Source organism: Aquarana catesbeiana, linkage group LG06 (genome assembly GCF_042186555.1).
Source record: "Aquarana catesbeiana isolate 2022-GZ linkage group LG06, ASM4218655v1, whole genome shotgun sequence".
NCBI lineage: Eukaryota > Metazoa > Chordata > Amphibia > Anura > Ranidae > Aquarana > Aquarana catesbeiana.
The window spans coordinates 3,183,001-3,208,879 of NC_133329.1; the positions used below are offsets into that span (position 1 = coordinate 3,183,001).

Below are 25,879 nucleotides of genomic sequence, written 5' to 3' on the forward strand. Positions count from 1 at the left end.
TCCAGTAAAATTGCAGGTTTAGTGTTATCCGAGTTACGATGGATTAAGGGTTTGGAAATTAGGAAATGTTGGAGAAGTATAGACTTATGGAAAGGAGTCTAATTGTGACATTTGTTTCCTATTAATGCCCTTTTTTTAACTGCTAAGTTTTTGACCTAAACAACATGTCAGTAATTGTTGTATTTATGTTATTTTAAGTCAGTCTGTTATTATGTATCTTGTTTGTTTTTACAAATAAAAATCTCCATACATACAGAATAAGAACAGATACCGAGAATTACACCCGACATACAGGACAAGAGAAGTAGTACTGTGCAGAGTCCATACATACAGAATAAGAACAGATACCGAGAATTACACCCGACATACAGGACAAGAGAAGTAGTACTGTGCAGAGTCCATACATACAGAATAAGAACAGATACTGAGAATTACACCCGACATACAGGACAAGAGAAGTAGTACTGTGCAGAGTCCATACATACAGAATAAGAACAGATACTGAGAATTACACCCGACATACAGGACAAGAGAAGTAGTACTGTGCAGAGTCCATACATACAGAATAAGAACAGATACTGAGAATTACACCCGACATACAGGACAAGAGAAGTAGTACTGTGCAGAGTCTATGGTGGGGGTCACACTCACTCAGGGTGAAGAGGGTCCAGCTCGGTGGGGTCATCCTCATCCTCCGGACTCAGGAGAAGTGTCAGTATGAGAGTGGCAGTAGATGGTTCTTATCTCCCTCCCCCCGCTGACCACACACAACTTCCTCCTATGATGAATGTCGTGTACTCAGTTGCTCCATTAATGTTCACAGAGGAAGCCGACTATTTTTGTAGATGATGTTGGTGATCACACTCTGTGACTGTGTTCAGTTATGATCTCAGTTCCCCATCACATCCTACAACTGAACAATATTTGAGACCTCTCTCCAGGTCACTCACTTAGTTACTTACCTTATCAGAAATAACACACTTACCTGTTCTAGCTTAGCTCTATGGGGTCCAAGTTCTGTGGTCACAAGCCAGGCCCATCAGGGGTCACTCCAAAAACCTGACCCACTTTAAAGTAGGATCCTGGGGTACAAGATGTGTGGTCATTCTCCAGCACCAGGATGCCCATCCCTCCTTCTCCTGGCCACCAACAGTTTACCTAGCCAGTCTATGTACTTACCCTGTGGGCATAGAGCACCCCAGAATCCACTGGAACCAGTCTATAGTATGTACTTACTCTCTGGGTTGAGTCCACCCTACAGTCTATTTCCCTACTCACATTGTATAAACCACCTTACAATCCACCAGAACCTTTCTATGAACCTACCCCTGGGATAGACCACACTACAAACCACCAGAACCAGTCTATGTACTTACTCCCCAGAGTATAGACCACCCTACCATCCTCTGGAACCAGTCTATGTACTTACTCCCCAGGGTATAGACCACCCTACCATCCTCTGGAACCAGTCTATGTACTTACTCCCCAGGGTATAGACCACCCTACCATCCACTGGAACCAGTCTATGTACTTAGTCCCCAGGGTATAGACCACCCTACCATCCACTGGAACAGTCTATGTACTTACTCCCTGGGTATAGTCCACCCTTCAATCCACAGGAACCAGTCTATGTACTTACTCCTCAGGTATAGCCCACCATAAATCCTCTGGAATCAGTCTATGTACTTTGTTCCCAGGTATAGAGCACCCTACAATCCACTGAAACCAGTCTATGTGCTTACTTCCCGGGTATAGCCAACCCTAAATCCACTGGAACCAGTCTATGTACTTAGTCCCAGGATATAGACCACCCTACAATCCACCAGAACCAGTCTATGTACTTACTCCCTGGGTATAGCCCACCCTAAAATCCTCTGGAACCAGTGTATGTACTAACTCCCTGGGTATAGCCCACCCTAAAATCCTCTGGAATCAGTCTATGTACTTACTTCCTGGGTATAGCCCACCCTACAAACCACTCAAACCAGTCTATGTATGTACTCCCAGGGTATAGACCACCCTACAATCCACTGGAACCAGTCAATGTACTTACTTCCTGGGTATAGCCCACCCTACAAACCACTCAAACCAGTCTATGTATGTACTCCCAGGGTATAGACCACCCTACAATCCACTGGAACCAGTCAATGTACTTACTTCCTGGGTATAGACCACCCTAAAATCCTCTGGAACCAGTCTATGTACTTACTCCCAGGGTATAGACCGCCCTACAATCCACCAGAACCAGTCTATGTACTTACTCCCAAGGTATAGACCACCCTACAATCCACCAGAACCAGTCTATGTACTTACTCCCTGGGTATAGCCCACCCTAAAATCCTCTGGAATCAGTCTATGTACTTACTCCCTGGGTATAGCCCACCCTACAAACCACTGGAACCAGTGTATGTACTCACTCCTTGGGTATAGCCCACCCTAAAATCCACTGGAACCAGTCTATGTACTTAGTCCCAGGGTATAGCCCACCCTACAATTCACTGGAACCAGTCAATGTATTAGTTCCCAGGGCACAGACCACCCTACAATCCACCAGAACCAGTCTTACGCCCCAGCATAAAGCACCCTGAAATCCACTGGAACCCGTCTACGTAATGGCCTGGTGGATTGTAAGGTGGTCTATTCTGCCTAGGCCCTAGTCCTCCTACAAGGGCTCAAGTACCACTTCTTACCCTGCTAGCTCCTCTCCTCCCTGACTCCTCCCCTCCTTGTTATTTATACCCCATACTAGGAGGAACCATGGGATTTACACCCATGACCCCACCATGAGCTGGGACTGGGCTCTACAGGCTTGTTAATACCCGCTGCCAACACATCAGAGCTCGCTGTATGTATGTTCATGTTTTGCCATTGACTTCTATAGGCTTTCCAATGCATTAAACACAGAAAAAGTGATACATGTACTTTTCTAACCTCACCGCACTACAGCATAGCGATGGAAGAGGAACTATTTATACTATGGAGAAGTTGGAAGCAGCTGCCAGGTGTAGATAAATACTGAAATACAGAGAATACAGAAATGATCCATCTTCAGCTCTCCAGTCATATCAGACATTGGAGAAGACGGATGTGGACATGTCTAATATCAGCCATTGTGAAATCTGCTATGTACAGACATTCCTCGTGTGATGATATCACAGATCGTCCAATCCAAACCGCCAATCAGGTTGGATGAGTTGGAAATATCCAAAGACATGCTGGTAGGTTAATTGGATCCTGTCTAAATTGTCCCTAGTATGTATGAATGTGAGTTAGGGACCTTAGATTGTAAGCTCCTTGAGGGTAGGGACTGATCTGAATGTACAATGTATATGTAAAGCGCTGCGTAAATTGACGGCGCTATATAAGTACCTGAAATAAATAAATAAAATAAATAAATATCCATGATATTGGGAGGATTGAGACATCACTCATTGTACAATCCGAGTCTGCATACGTATGAGGTCATACCATCCTCTTCATGCGTTGTATAATATAGTTTGTATAGATATAAAAGAGAATATTACACCCTGACATTGTACCCTTCCCCCCCAGCATCGATAAAAGGGGCCACATAGGGTGGCTACCGACAGATCTGCTCCAGACAGATCCTCTACTGTGTGTGGGGCTCCAAGATCCTTCATTGTAGGCCAAGCTAGAACCTCCACCATGTGTACTGGCTGGGGACAATCAATATCTTAACCCATCAAAACTTTTAAAGAAACACGTTGATTGCTGTAGACCTGATGTTGTATAAACTCTGCAGTGAGGTAAAGTCATCCCCCAGCTGAAGGTCCTCCAACTCCAGCTGGTGTGAGCCTAGGCTCAGGCACATGGGGGCCCTTCTTAGGCAGTAGGCCTAAGGCCACATGCAAACTGGCCATTTGGCCCCTGGGTGTCTGGATGCGGCTGGACACTGTTCCAAGAAGTGCTGCTCATATTTAGGGTCATATACGTTGAGAGATGTATGCCCGGAACTAGGTATTTGGCAGGCAACTGGGATTGGATGCAGATTGAGATTGGATTAGACACCCAGTGTGCATGTGGCCTAAGAGCATGAAACGTCCTTCACACACCCTACCCAGGCAGGCGCACAGAGAAGATCTTCACCAGGTCAGGTCCAAGTCTTTATATTTTCTCCCAGCGTGCACCATTGCCAATACACCTCATAGTGATTGGCCAGGAGGAAATGAATATTTATAACGCAGCATTATAGGATCTACTTCTTCCGCCATCAATGGTTTGGTTGTATATTTGGGTCATGGCTGGACATACACTTGAAAGATAACTGCAGGCCCAGGGAGGCCAGTTCAGGGAATGCTGCAGCTGTGGAAATGACATGATGCCCTCTCGGTTCATTTTATAGAGCACCATGCAGCCAGGTTCATGTGGATATCCAATATGCTTCTAAGGAGCCGTCCTGGGTCAAAGTCCCTGTGCTCTACTCCACGCTGACCTGTGAGGGGCAGTAAGGAGCTTGTTGTGGGCAGAGCGGAGTATGCATATCCACATGGCTCGGTAACTTGTGTTCCAGCTATAAGAAGATGGTAAAATATAACTCATTTGTTTGGGGTTTTGAACACTGTAAGAGGTTTGGAACCTTTTTCAGGTTTTGATGGCCATCTGTACTTGTAATGGATCTCCAACTGACATTTCAGAAAACTTTTGCAGAGCAGAACAATAGAGTGAATCTTTGGGTATGTGGCAGCTCTGGGCAGGATTCAGGACTCCAGCAGACTGTGGGCACACAGAATGATGTAGGTTCTCCTCTTTATGGAATTCTGTATCAAGTTGGCTGCCCGTATCTGTCAGGATTTCAGCATGCAATAAAATGTGCTGCCCTCCCCAAGATGGCTGCCTGGAGCTCATAGTAGGGGACAAGTTAATCCTCAATGGTCTTCTTCCAGCCTGAAGAAATGGCACAGTGCCACCTTTAGGTTGGTGTACAGTGTATACTGCAACAACCCACCACCTTCCTACATACTCCGAATCTTTGGAGCTCTTTGATGGTTGGTTGCACCTGGTGAAGGTCCAGAGATGCTCAGCTGCTGGAGGTGCCGGGTATGGTGCTGGTCAGACTGGAGGCTGTTGTGCTATAAGAAGCTTGAGTTCTACACATGAAAGGTTCCAGACTCTATGGGCGATTGGCATAAAGTAAACAGCCAATGTTTCTCCTTCTCCGGCATTTAGTTATAATTCTGAGTGTTCACTTGGTGGAACATTTCAGAGTTTGGGTTGAGTGAAAGTATAAGGAATGCTCCTGTGCTCCTGTGCCACACCCACAGTCCTGAGGAAGGAGCCCTAACCCCCTGAAATGTGTTGACTTTATACCAATAATTCATAAAGTCTGGAACCCAACCCGTCATGTGTAAGACTCTTCGCTCAAGTTGCTCTTCATCGCACACACAAAGCAAAATTAGGACTTCAGTTTACCTTTAGTGAGGAGACCCTCAAGATCCCGAAATGTTTTGCTGATGATGCAATTTCTGAGGAAGCAAGATATGACAAAACCAACATATCTGGCATATAGTAGTGTACTGCCTGGTGACAGCTTTCCTTTTCTGGATGAAGTCTTGAGTAATGGAAATTATGGTATTTGATGTGCAGAGTGTCCGGGTGATTTGTTGGGGTGGAGGTGGTGTAACAATTCTATGTAAAGACCTTGCTCAAGCTTTACTCAACTCAATGAATTTCTGAACTTCCTCTTTGTCTCTCTAACACTTTTCTCGCTGCGATAACCGCAGGAGGGGACATTAGGGTGGAACTCTTCCAAATGACTGTTTGTGAACGATAAGCGGGGTGGCATAATCAGCTGGGGCCTCTGACCTCGTTATCTTGATCAGATATGAGATTTCTCCTCACTCACTGAGATTTCATCCAGCATGAAATCAATTGGGGGAGAGAACTCTTCTCTTCTGGAGTATTCCTAACCCTCTCATAATGTGGCCGGTCAGTTTGACTCTTTTTGTGAAAATGACTATGTCCTACAATGCCCATGCCCATCTTTTTAACCACAAACCCAGCAGCTGTATTTTATACATCATTGTAAGCAAACAGATTTTGCACTGGGAAATCCAAAAAAAAAAAGCAGCTGGTAAAAATTCAGAATAGATTGTAAATCAATGTGTACACAGGTCTTTGCCACGGTAATAATTAATGCAATGAATCACCGTGAACAGAATGAAAAAACAAACAAAATAAAAAGTATATTATAAGTCCCAACATAAGTCCTATGTGGTGAGGAAATCTGTTGTGAAGAAATCAAACTAAAAAGAATAATAAAATTGCCACTGAAGATGTCAATTGTGACAAAACGCGAAGGGTGTGGCGCCTACCCTTGTGACGTCACCACGCATGCCTAAACCAGGATATTGTCAGATCTAATCCCAGGACCGTTTTTTTTAAAATCTAAGCGCATATTCACATTATGTATCTTGCGAGTGGCTAGTAGAGATGGGCCGAATGACCCCCTGTTCGGTTTGGGCCAGAACTTTTAAACATCGCAAAAGTTTGGAGCTGAACAACATATCCCATTAAAGTCTATGGATCCCAAACTGGAAAAATCAAAAGTGTCCATTTTGAAGGCTTATATGCAAGTTATCGACCATAAAAAGGGGTATGGGGGTCCGGGTACTGCCCTGGGGGATGTGTATCAATGCAAATTTTTTTTTTAAAGAAAGATAATTTTTAAATGAGCAGTGATTTAATGATGCTTAAAGTAAAACAATAATAATAATAATAAACAAGTGGCTGGGGGGGGTCCCCTTAGTCTGCCTGTAAAGTGACACATCTGTACCATGTATAGAGACTGCTGCAGCAAAAGTGACATTTCTAACGAAAAAAAAAAAAAATTTCCCGTGCAGGCTTTCTTCATTTTATAAACAGGGGCTTGGGGAGCCATTGTGTATGATGAGGCCACAATGTAGCGCACTGGGAACAAGATTAGAGATTTTTTGGACAAATTCTGGTGTCTCTTCCCGCAGACTTTGGATAGAAGTAACGGGTGCGGAAAACTTGGTCTTTGGGTGTCGGCGGTGTCTTCACACTGTAACCCTATAGAGGTACTCTTGATGAAAGCAAGAATTGGCCTTGCTGTCAAAAATTGCAATGATATGCACCCGTCAAACAGGTGTGAAGAAATTGGTCCTTAGGTGTTAATTGTGCCCATGAAACCTACACCAACAAAAAATATTTCAGATAAAATCAACACCCACAAAGCTAGGCAGCCTAGAAGTCCTGCAGAGATTCCACATCCCAAAAACACTTAATCAGCGACATCGACATTAGGAGCTTCATAGCTGCTGGTAATCCAGGAATGAATAATTTTGCTTAATGTCAGACGGTCCACGGAGTCTGTGGACAGACGCGCTCTCTAATCTGTCACAAAACCTCCAGCAGCATTGAATGACTGTTTGGAAAGCACGCTGGATGTAGGGCAGCCCAGCAGTTCAATTGCATACTGGGCAAGTTCTGGTAAAGAGGTCTATTCTCATGAGCCAGTAACCCAGTGGATCGTCAGCTGGAAAAGCTCTCCATGTTTGATGTAGACGCTGCCGATGGGATGTGGAAGCTGACAGCCCTGGGCAGGAGTACTACATTTTTTTTTTTTAAATGCTTCACCGCTTCTCCTTTGACAAACAGAAGCCTCAAAGCTAGCTTTTCCATGAGGCTATAACCTACCAGAGTATGAAAAGGCTTTACATAAATTCCTCTTTAAAGTGTCCTCAAGAGATTTCATCTTCTGCTCCCTCTGTGGGGACAGAATGAGTTTAAATACTTTCCCCTTCTAAACAGTGGTCAAGGAAGGTTGCCAACTAATAACAATCCTTCTTCCTGATGCCACAAATTCTCAGGTACTTTCGCAGGCTTTGGAAAATAAGGGTAGGCCATGCACTGCAAGTTTGCAGAGGCATGAGAAGCAGAGTCCTCGTGGTCACTGAAGATTACAGTATCTGGAACTGCCTCCCCCCAGCTGTGTACTACTCCTCCATGTCTGATGCTGGGGCTATGGCAGGAATAGCTGTGGACAGGAGACAGAATAACCCACTCTGGCAGCTGCAGTCGACTGCTCACTAGTCTCTTCTTGGGTGATGGAGGATGAGGAAGGTTTAGTAAGCCAGTCCACCACTTCCTCTGCATGCTGTGGCTGGATAGCATGGGCAACATCACTAAACAGAGGAAATTATGCCTTGCCTGAGGACTGACCACTATGTCCACCTTTGCCTGTGGACACATACGCTGCTGGCCCCCTCACAGTGCCATGGAAACGTCTGCCTCTCCTTGTTGTCTTCCCATGATGGATGGGGCTTATTACCAAAATGTAATAAAGATGGGGAAATGTGCAATTGGATGCACTTTATTCAATGGAAAGTAGTGTTTGGTGCACGTTAACTGCTGCTGAGAAATGTTACTTAAATATACTGCAGTAAAACTGCACTGACGCACTTCAATACACTGCAGTAAAAATGCACTGACGCACTACAATATAATGCAGTGATGCACTTCAATATACTGCAGTAAAACTGCTCTGATAGATTTCAGTATACTGCAGTAAAACAGTACTGGCGCACTACAATATACTGCAGTAAAATTGCACTGACACACTACACTATACTGCAGTAAAACTGCACTGATGCACTGCAATATACTGCAGTAAAATTGCACTGACAAACTTCAATATACTGCAGTAAAACTGTACTGATGCACTGCAATATACTGCAGTAAAATTGCACTGACACACTCCTATATCCTGCAGTAAAACTGCACTGACGAACTTCAATATACTGCAGTAAAACTTCACTGATGCACTACAACATACTGCAGTAATGACGCACGTCAATATACTGCGGTAAAAGTGCAATGATGCATGTCAATATACTGCGGTAAAAGTGCACTGACACACTACAATATACTGCAGTAAAACTGCAATGATGCATGTCAAAATACTGCGGTAAAAGTGCACTGACACACTTCAATATACTGCAGTAAAAGTGCACTGACTCACTTCACTGACACTAAAGTAAAAAAAAAGGAAGGTCGCACTACACTGATGCTGCACCATCACTATACACTATAAGATCTCTACCCGTGTTTCCTCCACATTTCTGATTGCTGCCAACTGATCTCTCATCTCATGTTGAGCAGGTCTGGTATTTGGGGGGGGTGGCAAAGTGAATGACACTCTTGACTATGAAGTGTTTTTACACCAGTCAGTTTGGCCCCATAACATGATCTTTGTACATGAACTCTGTGGAGACAATCCAACCAACATCAAAGTGTCCCTTCCAATCATCTTCACAACCCCCTAATTCAGGAAAAACATCATCAAATTTCCAGTATAATGGAAAGGTTCTGCTAAAAAGTGAAAAGGCGTATACTGTATGTATTATACAGCGCTATGTATCTCTGTGTCTTATATGGAACTGCCCCTTTTAAATATATATATATATAGTACAAATCGTAAAGGATCTGGTTTTCCTGTAAACAAACCAGTCATGACCAAACCATCTACACCTACGTGAGACATACTGAGTGTGACATCCGCCTTTCAACCAGAAAGTGTCCAGTGCTCTAAATTCCTATCAAGAATACATTTGTAGAATGTTATCCAATGATGTGCAAGGAAATGGTATAATGATCAATAAATAGGACTGAAATCAAAGCTGCCTGACAATATCCTGATATCAGATAACAAATCATCTATTCAAAAATGCCGCACCGTACCTCGAAATGTGCATAAAATTCACTCATATTAGTGCATCCTCCACAAGTGACATACACTATATTGCCAAAAGTATCGGGACACCTGCCTTTACACGCACATGAACTTTAATGACATTGCAGTCTTAGTCCGTAGGGTTCAATATGGAGTTGGCTCCGCCCTTTGCAGCTATAACAGCTTCACCTCTTCTGGGAAGGCCGTCCACAAGGTTTAGAAGGGTGTCTTTGGGAATGTTTGACCATTCTTCCAGAAGAGCATTTGTGAGGTCAGGCACTGATGTTGGACGAGAAGGCCTGGCTCGCAGTCTCCGCTCTAATTCATCCCAAAGGTGTTCTATTGGGTTGAGGTCAGGACTCTGTGCAGGCCAGTCATGTTCCTCCACCCCAAACTCACTCATCCATGTCTTTATGGACCTTGCTTTATGCACTGGTCCAAATCATTTGGTGTAGGGGGGATTATGGTGTCGGAGGGGGGATTATGGTGTGGGGGGAGGGTGGAGGGAGGATTATGGTTTTGGGGGGGTGGAGGGGGGATTATGGTGTGGGGGGGATTATGGTGTGGGGTGAAGGGGGGATTATGGTGTGGGGTTGTTTTTCAGGGGTTGGGCTTGGCCCCTTAGTTCCAGTGAAGGGAACTCTTAAGGCGTCATCATACCAAGACATTTTGGACAATTTCATGCTCCCAACTTTGTGGGAGGAGTTTGGGGACGGCCCCTTCCTGTTCCAACATGACTGCCCACCAGTGCACAAAGCAAGGTCCATAAAGACATGGATGAGTGAGTTTAGGGTGGAGGAACTTAATTGACCTGCACGGAGTCCTGACCTCAACCCCATAGAACACCTTTGGGATGAATTAGAGCGGAGACTGTGAGCCAGGCCTTCTCAACCAACATCAGTGCCTGACCTCACAAATGCGCTTCTGGAAGAATGGTCAAACATTCCCATAGACACCCTCCTAAACCTTGTGGACGGCCTTCCCAGAAGAGTTGAGGCTTTTATAGCTGCAAAGGGAGGAGCCAACTCAACATTGAACCCTACGGACTAAGACTGGGATGCCATTAAAGGTCATGTGTGTGTAAAGGCAGGCGTCCCAATACTTTTGACAATATAGTGTAATTCATTCTCAGATGCCATGTACATCATATAGTGCAGAATTTTTACTCCATCAATCCAAAACTGCAAATGTAAAAAAAAAAAATCCAGCAATGTCTTCCTTGTGAGCTTCCACGCCATAGGGTCATAGCCAATTAAATCCTACCAGACCAACATGACCCTGTATTACGAGTGGTCAAATAAGCATTCACAGTTTGTATATCTGGTTCTCAGGACACAGATCAGCAGCTCCAAGGGAGTTTTTAGGCTGATATATGGAGTACTTGGTAACCAACATGAGAGACGAGAGACCAGTTGGCAGCAATCAGGAATGTGGAGGATACAAGAGTAGAGATCCTTCCCCTAATATATAAATGTGGACCTCACATTGGAGAGGAGGACTTCAAAGTCTGTATGGACCTCTCAAAGAGGAAGTAAACACTCTCTAAAAAAAAACAAAAAAACAAAACAAAAAAAAACACCCTGCAGGACAAAGGCATAATGAGCTAGTATGCATGGCATACTAGCTCATTATGAATTACTTACCTGAGATCGAAGCCCCCGAAGCGACCCTCGTTCACCTCCTCCGTCACCGCCATGATACCCGGAGTGACTTCCGGGTATCGCTGCTCCGGCGCTGTGACTGGCCTGGAGCAGTGATGACGTCACTCTGGCGCATGCGTGCGGGAGCCGTCAGTGGCGGTATGATCGCCTTTACTAATGGCACGCCCGTTAGTGGAGGCACCCGTGTAGCGCCCTCTACTTTTAGGTAGGCGCTAGATTGGTGTTTTTCTAGTTGCAGGACTAGTGGCCGGTAAATTTAGTCAGGCCTGTGTTTCTATTCCAGGCCTGGTTGTTTTGATCTGGGAGTGGGCGTGTCGGTATAGTGGGGGGTGTGGCCACCTACATTCTGGATCAGAGATCCTCTCCTGCTTTCAGTGGAATTGTTCTGGAAGGGAAGGTTGGACTTGATACCTGAGTGGCAGGCAGGTCATGTAGGAGGGGGAGGGCCTCTGACCAATCATTAATCTGCATTGGCAGGGGGGCCTCCTATATAAGCTGGGGTCACATGCTTCCAGGGGGGAGTTGTGGAGCACAGGAAAGACAGCATGGCGTGCTGAGGTGCTATACCGGGCATCCCCATGCGGGGGATGTGCCGTGTGCACGGAGGAGGGATGGAGGAGCCTCAGGGGAAGGAGCTAAAGTTGAGGATCTTCATCTCCACGGAGTGCGTCAGATTTCTGTGACCGGGGAACACAGCACTTGACTGTAAAAGAGGATCAAATGTATAAATCAGCGGAAGTAGATCAGCTATCGGATTCCTGTGACCGGGGAACACAGCGCTTGACTGTAAAGAGGATCAAACGTATAAATCAGCGGAAGTGGATCAGCTATCGGATTCCTGTGACCGGGGAACACAGCGCTTGACTGTAAAGAGGATCAAACGTATAAATCAGCGGAAGTAGATCAGCTATCGGATTCCTGTGACCGGGGAACACAGCGCTTGACTGTAAAGAGGATCAAATGTATAAATCAGCGGAAGTAGATCAGCTATCGGATTCCTGTGACCGGGGAACACGGGACTTTGATACAAAGGAGAAGGTCAGTGTAACATTGAAGAAGCAGAAGTATTGGAGAGAGTAACGTAGCGTACTGTGTGGCCAAGGAATACAGTATGGACAGAAGTGGACGGGTTGGAGCAATAGCTTGTCGTTTATGTGCCAAGTTCACGTTTGCAACAACTTCCAGAGACTGAAGGGTGCAGGGGCGGATCCAGAGCCTAGTCTCGGGAGGGGCACTGCCATAAAATTTTGCGGGCAATTTGTTGGGGCAATGGCTGGTGTTGGCGCTTCAATCATCACAGCACCATGGTTGATGTGGTGTCAGGATGATTGAGGCGCAATATTTATAATTATTACATTGTAATGTAAAATGAAATCGTTCAACTCACCATAATGCAGAATCAGTGGGAGCCCTAAGCGTGTCACTTGCTACCGTCGCCTCCCACCAGATGCGGATTGTCACTTGCCAATGTCGCCTGCCACAAGATGCGGATTGTCACTTGCCAAGTTGCCAGTGGATGTGTCCCAGAGTGAGGGCGGGCAGTGCGAGATATTGTAACTCATTACCTCATCAGAATATGCATGCAAAAGCATGTTGCATTGCGGCCATCTTGGTACACCCTCACTTGTCAGCAGTAAGACTAGAGTTAGAAGTCGGCAAGCAGACATCTTTATACACCCACCGGAGTCTTGCTTTTCACAGTTATTTTTAACAGTAAACTCAGCTTATTTAGTGAAATATAAGTTGAGTTTACTGTTAAAAATAACTGTGATAAGCAAGACTCCGGTGGGTGTATAAAGATGTCCGCTTGCCGACTTACAAACACTAGGCTTACTGTGGACGAGTGCGGGAGTACCAAGATGGCCGCGACGCAACGTCCCTTCAGTCACATTATCAGAAGGGGAGCGGCTTCAACACCTGCCTGATTGCTGCCTCGCTAAGCCTCAGTCAAACGCCAGCCGCCCGCTCCGGGATGGCGGCATGATTACTCGCTCACCCGCCGGCTCAGGGCTCACCTGCTCGTATGTTCTCGCCTCGGGGGGTGCAATTGCCCCGTTGCCCCCCCTGGATCCGCCCCTGGAAGGGTGTTGGTATGTGGGTCATGAAGAAGGCGGTGCAGGCCTTTGACCTTAAAGAATTAATACCCCGAAGGAATCATATCAAGTCAAGCAGAGGAACTATTTAGAGTAGTTCCTGTTGTTCAACTTGGGAGCGCTGTACAGGGGAATTATTGAGAGTGATTCATCCTGTTTAGCTGGAAGCCGTGAGTAGTAAATCTTCAGTCAGATAACAGAAGAAGTAATAGTCTGCAGTGAGGACTGGATAGGGGAAATCCATTAACAAGGCCAAGGCCGTGGATGATAACCTATCCTTTCTGAAATCTTCATGGGCATCTCATACATCCCTCATATCTCTCCAAGTTAAATCCCACACGTAAAAGCAAGAAAAAGGAGCATCTGACTGCTTATTGTCTTCTGGGTGATTGATAAAGGGGATGGCAGCAGGGTGATTGGCGGATTGCTACAACCAACTCAGCAGCCCCCGTGGGAGGACCGCTACACCCGTTTTTAGGAAAATATCTCCTTAACCATGTAGGTTCTTGCACCTACAGGTAAGCCTTAATCTAGGCTTACCTGTAAGTTAAAGTGGTCTGTAATGCCACGCACACACGAGCGGACCTTTCGACCTTTTCGACGGTCTATCCGACGGACTTACGAAGGACTTTCCGAACAAACGGACTTGCCTACACACGATCACACCAAAGTCCGACGGATTTGTACGTAATGACGTACGACCAGACTAAATTAAGGAAGTTGATAGCCAGTAGCCAATAGCTGCCCTAGCGTCGGTTTTCTTCCGTCGGACTAGCATACAGACGAGCGGACTTTTCGATAGGATCTGGGTCTGGCGGAGTTCCGACCTAAAGATCTGAAACATGTTCCAAATCTAAAGTCCGTCAGATTTTTGACCGAAAAAGTCCGCTGCGGGTCCGATGAAGCCCACACACGGTGGAATTGTCTGCCGGACTCAGTCCGTCGGACCAGTCCGGTCGAAAAGTCCGCTCGCGTGTACGCGACATAAGGGTTTACAACCACTTTAAATGAGAGACGGTGTCCTTACAAAATAGGCAACTCAGCAGGTTAAAAAAAAAAAAAAAAAATCAAGCAACGTCACTTCCGCTTTCTTTAAACCATCAGTAATTGCTGATTTGGGCGAATCGGTGTTTGGACACACCGGCTACCGAATACAGTCTGGTGCAGGAAGATTTCGCTGTTTTCACAGCCTCGGAGGCGGATATTTTCTTGGTTAGTTTCAGGTGGGGAGTAACAATCTCCGCTCATAATATCGCGCGCCGGACTCGATTCGGTTGCCTCTGTTGTGTCCAAACAGCAATTTGTGAAAATAACAGCAATTCATCAAAATCTGCAATTCATCATGGTTTGAAGAAAACGGAAGTGACGCGGGTTGCTCATTCTGCCAGGTTCGACATTTTGTCAGAACAACGGCACTCAACTCTGCAGTTTGGCAGCAAGCTGGAATATGGAGGACACGTGTGTGTAGATCCTACCTTCAATGTACAATACTGGACCTCCCATCACAGAGGAGGGACAAAGGTAGCCATTCAGAGGAGGCTGTACCTCCAGGCAGTAGATGCCCACTAAGCCTGGCTACTATGGAAACGGGATCAAAGTTTGGACAGCTTGTTATGCAGGTCTACACTAGGGATGGGCCGAACACCCCCCCCATTTGGTTCGCACCAGAACATGTGAACAGGCAAAAAATTTGTTTGAACACGCGAACACCTTTAAAGTCTATGGGACTCGAACATGAAAAATCAAAAGTGCTCATTTTACAGGCTTATATGCAAGTTATTATCATAAAAAGTGTTTGGGGACCCGGGTCCTGCCCCAGGGGACATGGATCAATGCAAAAAAAAGTTTTAAAAACGGCCGTTTTTTCGGGAGCAGTGATTTTTAGTAATGCTTAAAGTCAAACAATAAAAGTGTAATATTCCTTTAAATTTCGTACCTGGGGGGTGTCTATAGTGTGCCTGTAAAGGGGTGCATGTTTCCTGTGTTTAGAACAGTCTGACAGCAAAATGACATTTCAAAGGAAAAAAAGTCATTTAAAACTACTCGCGGCTATTAATGAATTGCCGGTCCGACAATACACATAGAAGTTCATTGATAAAAATGGCATGGAAATTCCCCACAGGGGAACCCCGAACCAAAAATAAAAATGCGTGGGGTTCCCCCAAATTCCATACCAGGCTCTTTAGGTCTGGTATGAATTTTAAGGGGAACCCCACGCCAATTTTTTTTTTAAATGGCATGGGATCCCCCCAAAAATCCATACCAGACCTTTATCCAACCACACAACCTGCCAGGCCGCAGGAAAAGAGGGGGGACGAGAGAGCGCCCCCCCCTCCTGAACCGTACCAGGCCACATGCCCTCAACATTGGGAGGGGGCTTTGGGGTAGCGGCCCCCCCAAAGCACCTTGTCCCCATGTTGATGAGAAGGGCCTCATCCCCACAACCATTGCCTGGTGGTTGTGGGGGTCTACAGGAAGGGGGCTTATCAGAATCTCTTTAACAAGGGGACCCCCAGATCCCGCCCCCCCCCGTTTGAAATGGTAACGGGTACATGGTACCCATACCATTGCACAAAAAAAGTGTGAAAAAAAAAAAAACACAGGGGGGGGGGGGTCCTTTATTAAATAATAAACTAAAACTGTCCCATGTAGTCCATTCACCTCAGCCGACAGACCAGGAGGTGAATGGACTACGTGGGACAGTTTTATTTTTAAATTTTTTTAATAAAGGACTTCTCCCACGGTGTGTGTTGTTTTTTTTTACCATTCTCACGCTTTTTTTGGTAAAATGGTAGGGGTACAATGCACGGGGGGGGGGGCGGGATCTGAGGGTCTCCTTGTTAAAGAGGGGTTCCAGATTCCGATAAGCCCCCCGCCCGCAGACCCCCACAACCACCAGGCAAGGGTTGTGGGGATGAGGCCCTTCTCCCCTTCAACATGGGGACAAGGTGCTTTGGGGGGCTACCCCAAAGCACCCTCTCAATGTTGAGGGCATGTGGCCAGAAGGGTCTGGTATTGATTTTGAGGGGGACCCCCACGCCATTTTTTTAAAAAAAATTGGCGCGGGGTTCCCCTTAATATCCATACCAGACCTGAAGGGCCTGGTATGGAATTTGGGGGGACCCCCACATATATTTTTTTTAAATTTTGGTTTGGGGTTCCCCTGTGGGGAAATCCCATGCCGTTTTTATCAATGAACTTTTATCTGTATTGTCTGACCGACAATTCATTAATAGCCGCGAGTAGTTCTAAATGACTTTTTGTGCAGGGACTGTTCTAAACATGGGAAACATGCGCCCCTTTATAGGAATACTATAGACACCCCCCAGGTACGAAATTTAAAGGGATATTACACTTTTATTGTTTCGCTTTAAGCATTGTTAAAATCACTGCTCCCGAAAAAACTGCAGTTTTTAAAACTTTTTTTTGCATTGATCCATGTCCCCTGGGGCAGGACCCGGGTCCCCAAACACTTTTTATGACAATAACTTGCATATAAGCCTTTAAAATTAGCACTTTTGATTTCTCCCTTTTAAAGGGTGTTCCGCAGCTTTCGAATTTGCCACGAACACCCCAAATTGTTCGCTATTCGGCGGGCGAACAGCCAATGTTGGAGTCGAACTCATGTTCGACCCGAACATAAAGCCCATCCCTAGTCTACACAGAAGATCCACCCGGAGGTACAGCGGAAAAGAAGGTTGATGGATGTGAAGTGAAGTTATGTAAAGTCACACTGTCACATTTATGACAAGATCCAGGACTTTCCTGGAAAATCAGGTATAGTTGGCTTGCACGGCTTAGAAGTCATTTAATGTAGAACCCCCCCCCCCCCAAGAACACAATGAACATGTTTCCCACTTCCAGAAGTCACGTGTTCTGCAGCACCTGGACACAAATAAAAGATGAGACACAGCAAGTACCAGCAATACTTTATTGACTACTCTATTGACTAAGAAGAATATGGCACTTTGATTGGTCGGAGATCAGGTGATCAGAAGGTGACCTGCAGACAGGATCCCAGGGTCGACAGGTCGGAGAGGGGCCCGGAGATGACCGCTATGCTGTACCCTCCGGCAGTGTGGAATGATTCTAGGCGATGTCCGGTGGAGGAGAGGAGCTCTGCCCAAGACAAAGAGGACAAAGAGGACAAAGAGGACAAGTCAGTACAACAGCAAAGGGCAAGAAGATATTTCTATTGTTTTATCATCTTGTTCCCATCATGTCTCCTTCCTTCTATGCAGAATGTTATTCAGAATGTAGTTGTCCTCGTGTAGCATAATGCCCATATACACACCCACTTTTTCTGCCCGACACCTAAACCTTTCAGATTGGCATGTTGTCCTTCTCACTTTCTTTGTATTGTGTTATATAAAGAGGACACATGAACATGGATTGTGTACGGCACTTATGGGGTGTTGTTGGGCCTGTTGGTTTTGTCGTCATTATTTGGATGAAGGGTTTGTGCCTAAAAGATATTTATGTTGAGCCTCTGCATACCTTAAAGAAGAAGCATCACCTCAACCTAAAAATCCTTGTTGAATACCCCAGTGGACCAATAGCATGTAGCACTTGCACAACGCAGTCACAGATAACAACAGGACCAAGTGCTAGATGCCCCTGGTCCCCTAAGGAATTCAACAATGATTCTTAGGTTCAGTTGAGTGGATAGTGGTAATGGAACAGTCACTTACCTAGCAGATTGCTGACAGAGGCCTCACTGGTCCACAGAAGTAGAGTCCCGCTCAGTGACACCGGGCTTCGGAAATGTGAAGATGCAGCCTGAAGCAGACATGGCAGGGTGCCACTTAATCCACCAACTAGATGTATATCTCCTGCAGATACCTTCAGCTTAGTCTCCGTAGAGTCCACAGAATGATGGGATGTCACCTAGGACCAAGAAGGAAACATGTCAGCCAATCAGAGACTGAACAGTGTGGAGCAGCTGAGATGGTGAGAAGTTTAGAATGCAGGAAGCCAACACAGTGTGAGGGTATAGCTGGGCTTTGGCAAGGAAGACAGGCAAGATAAGAGTAATATACTGTCCATACCTATTATTATATGAGTATGCTTTATTCAGTGGGAGATGGAAGTGATGCCGAAATGTAAAAGGCAATGATTAATCCCACTCTCACATCTACAACCTAAAATGTTGATCTTTGAAAGACCAACTGACAAGGGTCATGGCCTATAAAGATCTGTCTTCAATTCCCTACTTAAGGGTAAGATTTCGTTATACCATATTCATACATTTCATTGCATCCTGAGGACCAGGGCTCTATCCTGAAAATCCTCCAGAGATGACTAGAGCCTGGGGTTCCAGATGATGTTCCCTTATAGTCGCCCGTCTTCCTACTCATCCTTCTATCTTGAGGTTTGACTTCCTCATCTCTCTACCCAGTCTAGGCTCTGTTCACAAAGTAAATGTAGAGATACGATGCACTCCAAACAGTGTTTCAGTCTTTTTAACATTTGTCACATACAGTACATAGAGCCATGTTTCTGAGCACTAAACCAGCTCCTTCACCAGACAACACTGGACAGTCTCCATCAGGAAACGGGAGGACAATCTCCTTCATCAGGAAACGGGAGGACAATCTCCTTCATCAGGAAACGGGAGGACAATCTCCTTCATCAGGAAACGGGAGGACAATCTCCTTCATCAGGAAGCGGGAGGACAATCTCCTTCATCAGGAAGCGGGAGGACAATCTCCTTCATCAGGAAGCGGGAGGACAATCTCCTTCATCAGGAAACGGGAGGACAATCTCCTTCATCAGAAAACGGGAGGACAATCTCCTTCATCAGAAAACGGGAGGACAATCTCCTTCATCAGGAAACGGGAGGACAATCTCCTTCATCAGGAAACGGGAGGACAATCTCCTTCATCAGGAAACGGGAGGACAATCTCCTTCATCAGGAAGCGGGAGGACAATCTCCTTCATCAGGAAGCGGGAGGACAATCTCCTTCATCAGGAAGCGGGAGGACAATCTCCTTCATCAGGAAACGGGAGGACAATCTCCTTCATCAGGAAACGGGAGGACAATCTCCTTCATCAGAAAACGGGAGGACAATCTCCTTCATCAGAAAACGGGAGGACAATCTCCTTCATCAGGAAACGGGAGGACAATCTCCTTCATCAGGAAACGGGAGGACAATCTCCTTCATCAGGAAACGGGAGGACAATCTCCTTCATCAGGAAACGGGAGGACAATCTCCTTCATCAGGAAACAGCTGTGGAAAATATGGAATAGACTTCCTCGGGTACTTGTTTTAGCTCCGATATGTACTGGCAAGAGGTATTCCTGCTGTTCACAACAAGACATTTGTTCTTCTATGTAATCTTTTAGTTTTATGACAGTTGCATTTGAAAATGGAATAACATTAGATTTGACAAGCCTGGAGCAGCAGGATTTGAAGAGTTTGGAGCACATTCAGCAGAGGTAAAGGAAGGACACTTTTATTTCTGGTCGGGACTTTTGTGGTTTGGTGTAAGGCAAGCCAAGAACTCACCTGGATTCCAACTTCCTTGGCAAACAAAGAGGAATTCACCAGGTTGGCCTTCTTGTCCGAGTTTTGGAGAAGACCGATGGCCACAGCTGAGCAGAGGAAGGAGCCTGAGCTCTTCAGAGGATCTCCTAATTGAAGAAAATAGAATTTCACATTAAAAAACAAAAAACATTGGAATTTTCTGCTGATAGATGGACTACATAAAAGAGTTAATCATCTTTCCTGAACCCATCATCTATGATAGGTTCAGGAAAGGGGAATGGGGGGGTCACTGAGTGCTGGGGGTGTCAGCTGTCTAAATATAAAACAGCAATTGGCTGAGATAAGCCATCCCAACCTATCAATTCTCCTCCTAAGAAAACAAAGAGTAAGCGGTACAGACAGGGGACAGAGGTACAGACCAGGGAGGGGGACAGAGGTACAGACCGGGGGGGGGGGGGGGCAGAGGTACAGACCATGGTGGGGGGGGGGGACAGAGGTACAGACCAGGGGGGGGGACAGAGGTACAGACCAGGGGGGGGGGACAGAGGTACAGACCGGGGGGGAGGCAGAGGTACAGACCGGGGGGGGGGGGCAGAGGTACAGACCGGGGGGGGGGGGGCAGAGGTACAGACCGGGGGGGGGGGCAGAGGTACAGACCGGGGGGGGGGCAGAGGTACAGACCGGGGGGGGCAGAGGTACAGACCGGGGGGGGGCAGAGGTACAGACCGGGGGGGGACAGAGGTACAGACCGGGGGGGGGGGCAGAGGTACAGACCGGGGGGGGGGACAGAGGTACAGACATAACTACAGAGGCACAGGCATAAAGGACAGAGGTACAGACCGGGGGGGGGACAGAGGTACAGACCAGGGGGGCCAGAGGTACAGACCAGGGGGGGGGCAAAGGTACAGACCGGGGGGGGGGGGGACAGAGGTACAGACCGGGGGGGGGGACAGAGGTACAAACCAGGGGGGGACAGAGGTACAGACATAACTACAGAGGCACAGGCATAAAGGACAGAGGTACAGACCGGGGGGGGGACAGAGGTACAGACCAGGGGGGCCAGAGGTACAGACCAGGGGGGGGGGCAAAGGTACAGACCGGGGGGGGGGACAGAGGTACAGACCGGGGGGGGACAGAGGTACAGACCGGGGGGGGCAGAGGTACAAACCAGGGGGGGGCAGAGGTACAGACAAAACTACAGAGGCACAGGCATAAAGGACAGAGGTACAGACATGGGGACAGAGGTACAGACATGGGGACAGAGGACACCTCCTGGCTCACCTGAAGTGGTCACTTGGACCTCTCCACTGACTTCTGGCAGCATGGATCGGAGGAGGACCCCCAGCGCCTCCCCCAGCTTGATCCAGGGTTTGGTTTCTGGGGAGAATGCTTTGGTGAGAGCCGGAGCATTGACCTGCAGAGGGAGAAGAGGTATGAGAGATATGAGGAATGATCAAAACACAGAAGAGCAGATTACAACCACAAACTGGCCGTCATCCAACATGCAACAGGAAAGGAAATGAAATGTTGGCTTCTATTCAAAATCTCTAAGCACTCGAAAATAAATCTGCATGGAGTCAGAACCTTTGAGGACTGGAAATCTGCATGGAGTCAGAACCTTCGAGGACTGGAAATCTGCATGGAGTCAGAACCTCCGAGGACTGGAAATCTGCATGGAGTCAGAACCTGAGATGGTCGTTGGGAAGAATTACTCCCTTACGGATAAACTAAAAAGATGAATGGTGTCAGTGGGAAGTTATCGAAGAGGCAAAAAATGTTCATTGCTCAAAGACCCTCCAGGAACCTCTGAGGGAACCCTAGGCATCCGTGGGACCCTGTCTGAGAAAAAAACAGTTCTTACAGATTGGATAAAATTACCCCGACATGCTGGTTCCAGTTTGTGGAGGCCTCTGTCCCCACTATGCTTGGAAGATCTCGCCATCTAAAAAGGCCTCTCTAATGAATCCATATGTTTGCCTTTGTGGATTGCTCTGTCTATCCAATCATATAGGAAGCCATTGATGAACCCTTCCTGATGGGAACCTGGAGGATCCACCATTGTAACACTTCTATGGATGAAGTGGATGACCCAGTACATTTCTTCTTATATAAGCAATCAAGGGACTTTTGTTACTCTGGGAGAGCGCCACCACTATTCCTATGTGATTATTACATCCTTGTTTTTTTCTTGCTGATTATATGCATCTCCCCCATCCCTCCCATGCCATGGAGCCGAGCGGGGGCCATCTTCCCCTCAGTCGGCAGCCAGGCATGGAGGGAGGACCCACCGGTAGCAAAACGCTTGGAGTGCGGCGGGCACCTCTCCTGCCGCCAATAAAATTGATTTTGCGGCGAATCCGCCACAGAGACCACTTTTATCCTAAAGTGAAAAGCGTGGTGTTTCCCGAAAATACCAGGGTTATGGCAGCTAGCTGGCATGGCAGCAACTCAATGCATTTAGACCTCTAGATGTGGTGAAGACGACTTGCTGAAGTTCAAACCGAGCATCAGAATGGGGAAGAAAGGGGGTTGTAGTGACTTTGAACCGGTTCAGGCTGGTGGTGGGGGGTGTAATGGTGTGGGGGATGGGATATCACCGGTTCAGGCTGGTGGTGGGGGTGTAATGGTGTGGGGGATGGGAAATCACCAGTTCAGGCTGGTGGTGGGGGTGTAATGGTGCGGGGGATGGGATATCACCGGTTCAGGCTGGTGGTGGGGGTGTAATGATGTGGGGGATGGGGTATCACCGGTTCAGGCTGGTGGTGGGGGTGTAATGGTGTGGGGGATGGGGTATCACCGGTTCAGGCTGGTGGTGGGGGTGTAATGGTGTGGGGGATGGGATATCACCGGTTCAGGCTGGTGGTGGGGGTGTAATGGTGTGGGGGATGGGGTATCACCGGTTCAGGCTGGTGGTGGGGGTGTAATGGTGTGGGGGATGGGGTATCACCGGTTCAGGCTGGTGGTGGGGGTGTAATGGTGTGGGGGATGGGATATCACCGGTTCAGGCTGGTGGTGGGGGTGTAATGGTGTGGGGGATGGGATATCACCGGTTCAGGCTGGTGGTGGGGGTGTAATGGTGTGGGGGATGGGATATCACCGGTTCAGGCTGGTGGTGGGGGGTGTAATGGTGTGGGGGATGGGGTATCACCGGTTCAGGCTGGTGGTGGGGGTGTAATGGTGTGGGGGATGGGGTATCACCGGTTCAGGCTGGTGGTGGGGGGTGTAATGGTGTGGGGGATGGGGTATCACCGGTTCAGGCTGGTGGTGGGGGTGTAATGGTGTGGGGGATGGGGTATCACCGGTTCAGGCTGGTGGTGGGGGTGTAATGGTGTGGGGGATGGGATATCACCGGTTCAGGCTGGTGGTGGGGGGTGTAATGGTGTGGGGGATGGGATATCACCGGTTCAGGCTGGTGGTGGGGGTGTAATGGTGTGGGGGATGGGATATCACCGGTTCAGGCTGGTGGTGGGGGTGTAATGGTGTGGGGGATGGGATATCACCGGTTCAGGCTGGTGGTGGGGGTGTAATGGTGTGGGGGATGGGATATCACCGGTTCAGGCTGGTGGTGGGGGTGTAATGGTGTGGGGGATGGGATATCACCGGTTCAGGCTGGTGGTGGGGGTGTAATGGTGTGGGGGATGGGATATCACCGGTTCAGGCTGGTGGTGGGGGTGTAATGGTGTGGGGGATGGGATATCACCGGTTCAGGCTGGTGGTGGGGGTGTAATGGTGTGGGGGATGGGATATCACCGGTTCAGGCTGGTGGTGGGGGTGTAATGGTGTGGGGGATGGGGTATCACCGGTTCAGGCTGGTGGTGGGGGTGTAATGGTGTGGGGGATGGGGTATCACCGGTTCAGGCTGGTGGTGGGGGGTGTAATGGTGTGGGGGATGGGGTATCACCGGTTCAGGCTGGTGGTGGGGGTGTAATGGTGTGGGGGATGGGGTATCACCGGTTCAGGCTGGTGGTGGGGGGTGTAATGGTGTGGGGGATGGGATATCACCGGTTCAGGCTGGTGGTGGAGGTGTAATGGTGTGGGGGATGGGATATCACCGGTTCAGGCTGGTGGTGGGGGTGTAATGGTGTGGGGGATGGGATATCACCGGTTCAGGCTGGTGGTGGGGTGTAATGGTGTGGGGGATGGGATATCACTGGTTCAGGCTGGTGGTGGGGGTGTAATGGTGTGGGGGATGGGATATCACCGGTTCAGGCTGGTGGTGGGGGTGTAATGGTGTGGGGGATGGGAAATCACCAGTTCAGGCTGGTGGTGGGGGTGTAATGGTGTGGGGGATGGGATATCACCGGTTCAGGCTGGTGGTGGGGGTGTAATGGTGTGGGGGATGGGATATCACCGGTTCAGGCTGGTGGTGGGGGTGTAATGGTGTGGGGGATGGGATATCACCGGTTCAGGCTGGTGGTGGGGGTGTAATGGTGTGGGGGATGGGATATCACCGGTTCAGGCTGGTGGTGGGGGTGTAATGGTGTGGGGGATGGGATATCACCGGTTCAGGCTGGTGGTGGGGGTGTAATGGTGTGGGGGATGGGGTATCACTGGTTCAGGCTGGTGGTGGGGGTATAATGGTGTGGGGGATGGGGTATCACCGGTTCAGGCTGGTGGTGGGGTGTAATGGTGTGGGGGATGGGGTATCACCGGTTCAGGCTGGTGGTGGGGTGTAATGGTGTGGGGGGATGGGATATCACCGGTTCAGGCTGGTGGTGGGGGTGTAATGGTGTGGGGGATGGGATATCACTGGTTCAGGCTGGTGGTGGGGGTGTAATGGTGTGGGGGATGGGATATCACAGGTTCAGGCTGGTGGTGGGGGTGTAATGGTGTGGGGGATGGGATATCACCGGTTCAGGCTGGTGGTGGGGGTGTAATGGTGTGGGGGATGGGATATCACCGGTTCAGGCTGGTGGTGGGGGTGTAATGGTGTGGGGGATGGGATATCACCGGTTCAGGCTGGTGGTGGGGGTGTAATGGTGTGGGGGATGGGATATCACCGGTTCAGGCTGGTGGTGGGGGTGTAATGGTGTGGGGGATGGGATATCACCGGTTCAGGCTGGTGGTGGGGGTGTAATGGTGTGGGGGATGGGAAATCACCAGTTCAGGCTGGTGGTGGGGGTGTAATGGTGCGGGGGATGGGATATCACCGGTTCAGGCTGGTGGTGGGGGTGTAATGGTGTGGGGGATGGGGTATCACCGGTTCAGGCTGGTGGTGGGGGGTGTAATGGTGTGGGGGATGGGGTATCACCGGTTCAGGCTGGTGGTGGGGGTGTATTGGTGTGGGGGATGGGGTATCACCGGTTCAGGCTGGTGGTGGGGGGTGTAATGGTGTGGGGGATGGGATATCACTGGTTCAGGCTGGTGGTGAGGTGTAATGGTGTGGGGGATGGGATATCACCGGTTCAGGCTGGTGGTGGGGGTGTAATGGTGTGGGGGATGGGATATCACCGGTTCAGGCTGGTGGTGGGGGTGTAATGGTGTGGGGGATGGGATATCACCGGTTCAGGCTGGTGGTGGGGGTGTAATGGTGTGGGGGATGGGATATCACCGGTTCAGGCTGGTGGTGGAGGTGTAATGGTGTGGGGGATGGGATATCACCGGTTCAGGCTGGTGGTGGGGGTGTAATGGTGTGGGGGATGGGATATCACCGGTTAAGGCTGGTGGTGGGGGTGTAATGGTGTGGGGGATGGGGTGTCTCCATCTTCTGATGGCTCCTTCCAGCAGGATAATGCACCATGTCACCAAGCTCCAATCATCTCACCACTGGACAATGAGGTCACTGTACTCCAATGGCCTCCACACTCACCACATCTCATCCAATAGAGCACCTCTGGGATGTGGTGGAACGGGAGATTGGCACCATGGATGGGCAGCCGACAAATCTGCAGCAACTGTGTGATGTTATCAGGTCACTATGGAGGA

General features: G+C 48.3%; 2 protein-coding genes across 2 annotated transcripts in view; both read right to left on the bottom strand.

The window, feature by feature from the left end:
- The window catches only part of LOC141148137 (integrin alpha-M-like), a 102,712-nt gene extending 101,918 nt beyond the window's left edge, over positions 1–794 (bottom strand). Inside the window, exon 1 of the mRNA XM_073635321.1 lies at positions 652–794. Coding sequence (XP_073491422.1) covers positions 652–691 — 40 coding nt within the window. The 5' untranslated portion in view covers positions 692–794. The remainder of the gene's footprint in view (positions 1–651) is intronic.
- Positions 795–17,383: 16,589 nt separating this feature from the next.
- The window catches only part of PHGDH (phosphoglycerate dehydrogenase), a 44,457-nt gene continuing 35,961 nt past the window's right edge, over positions 17,384–25,879 (bottom strand). The window contains 4 exon segments of the mRNA XM_073635322.1: positions 17,384–17,585; positions 18,158–18,353; positions 19,976–20,100; positions 21,236–21,368. Coding sequence (XP_073491423.1) covers positions 17,458–17,585; positions 18,158–18,353; positions 19,976–20,100; positions 21,236–21,368 — 582 coding nt within the window. The 3' untranslated portion in view covers positions 17,384–17,457.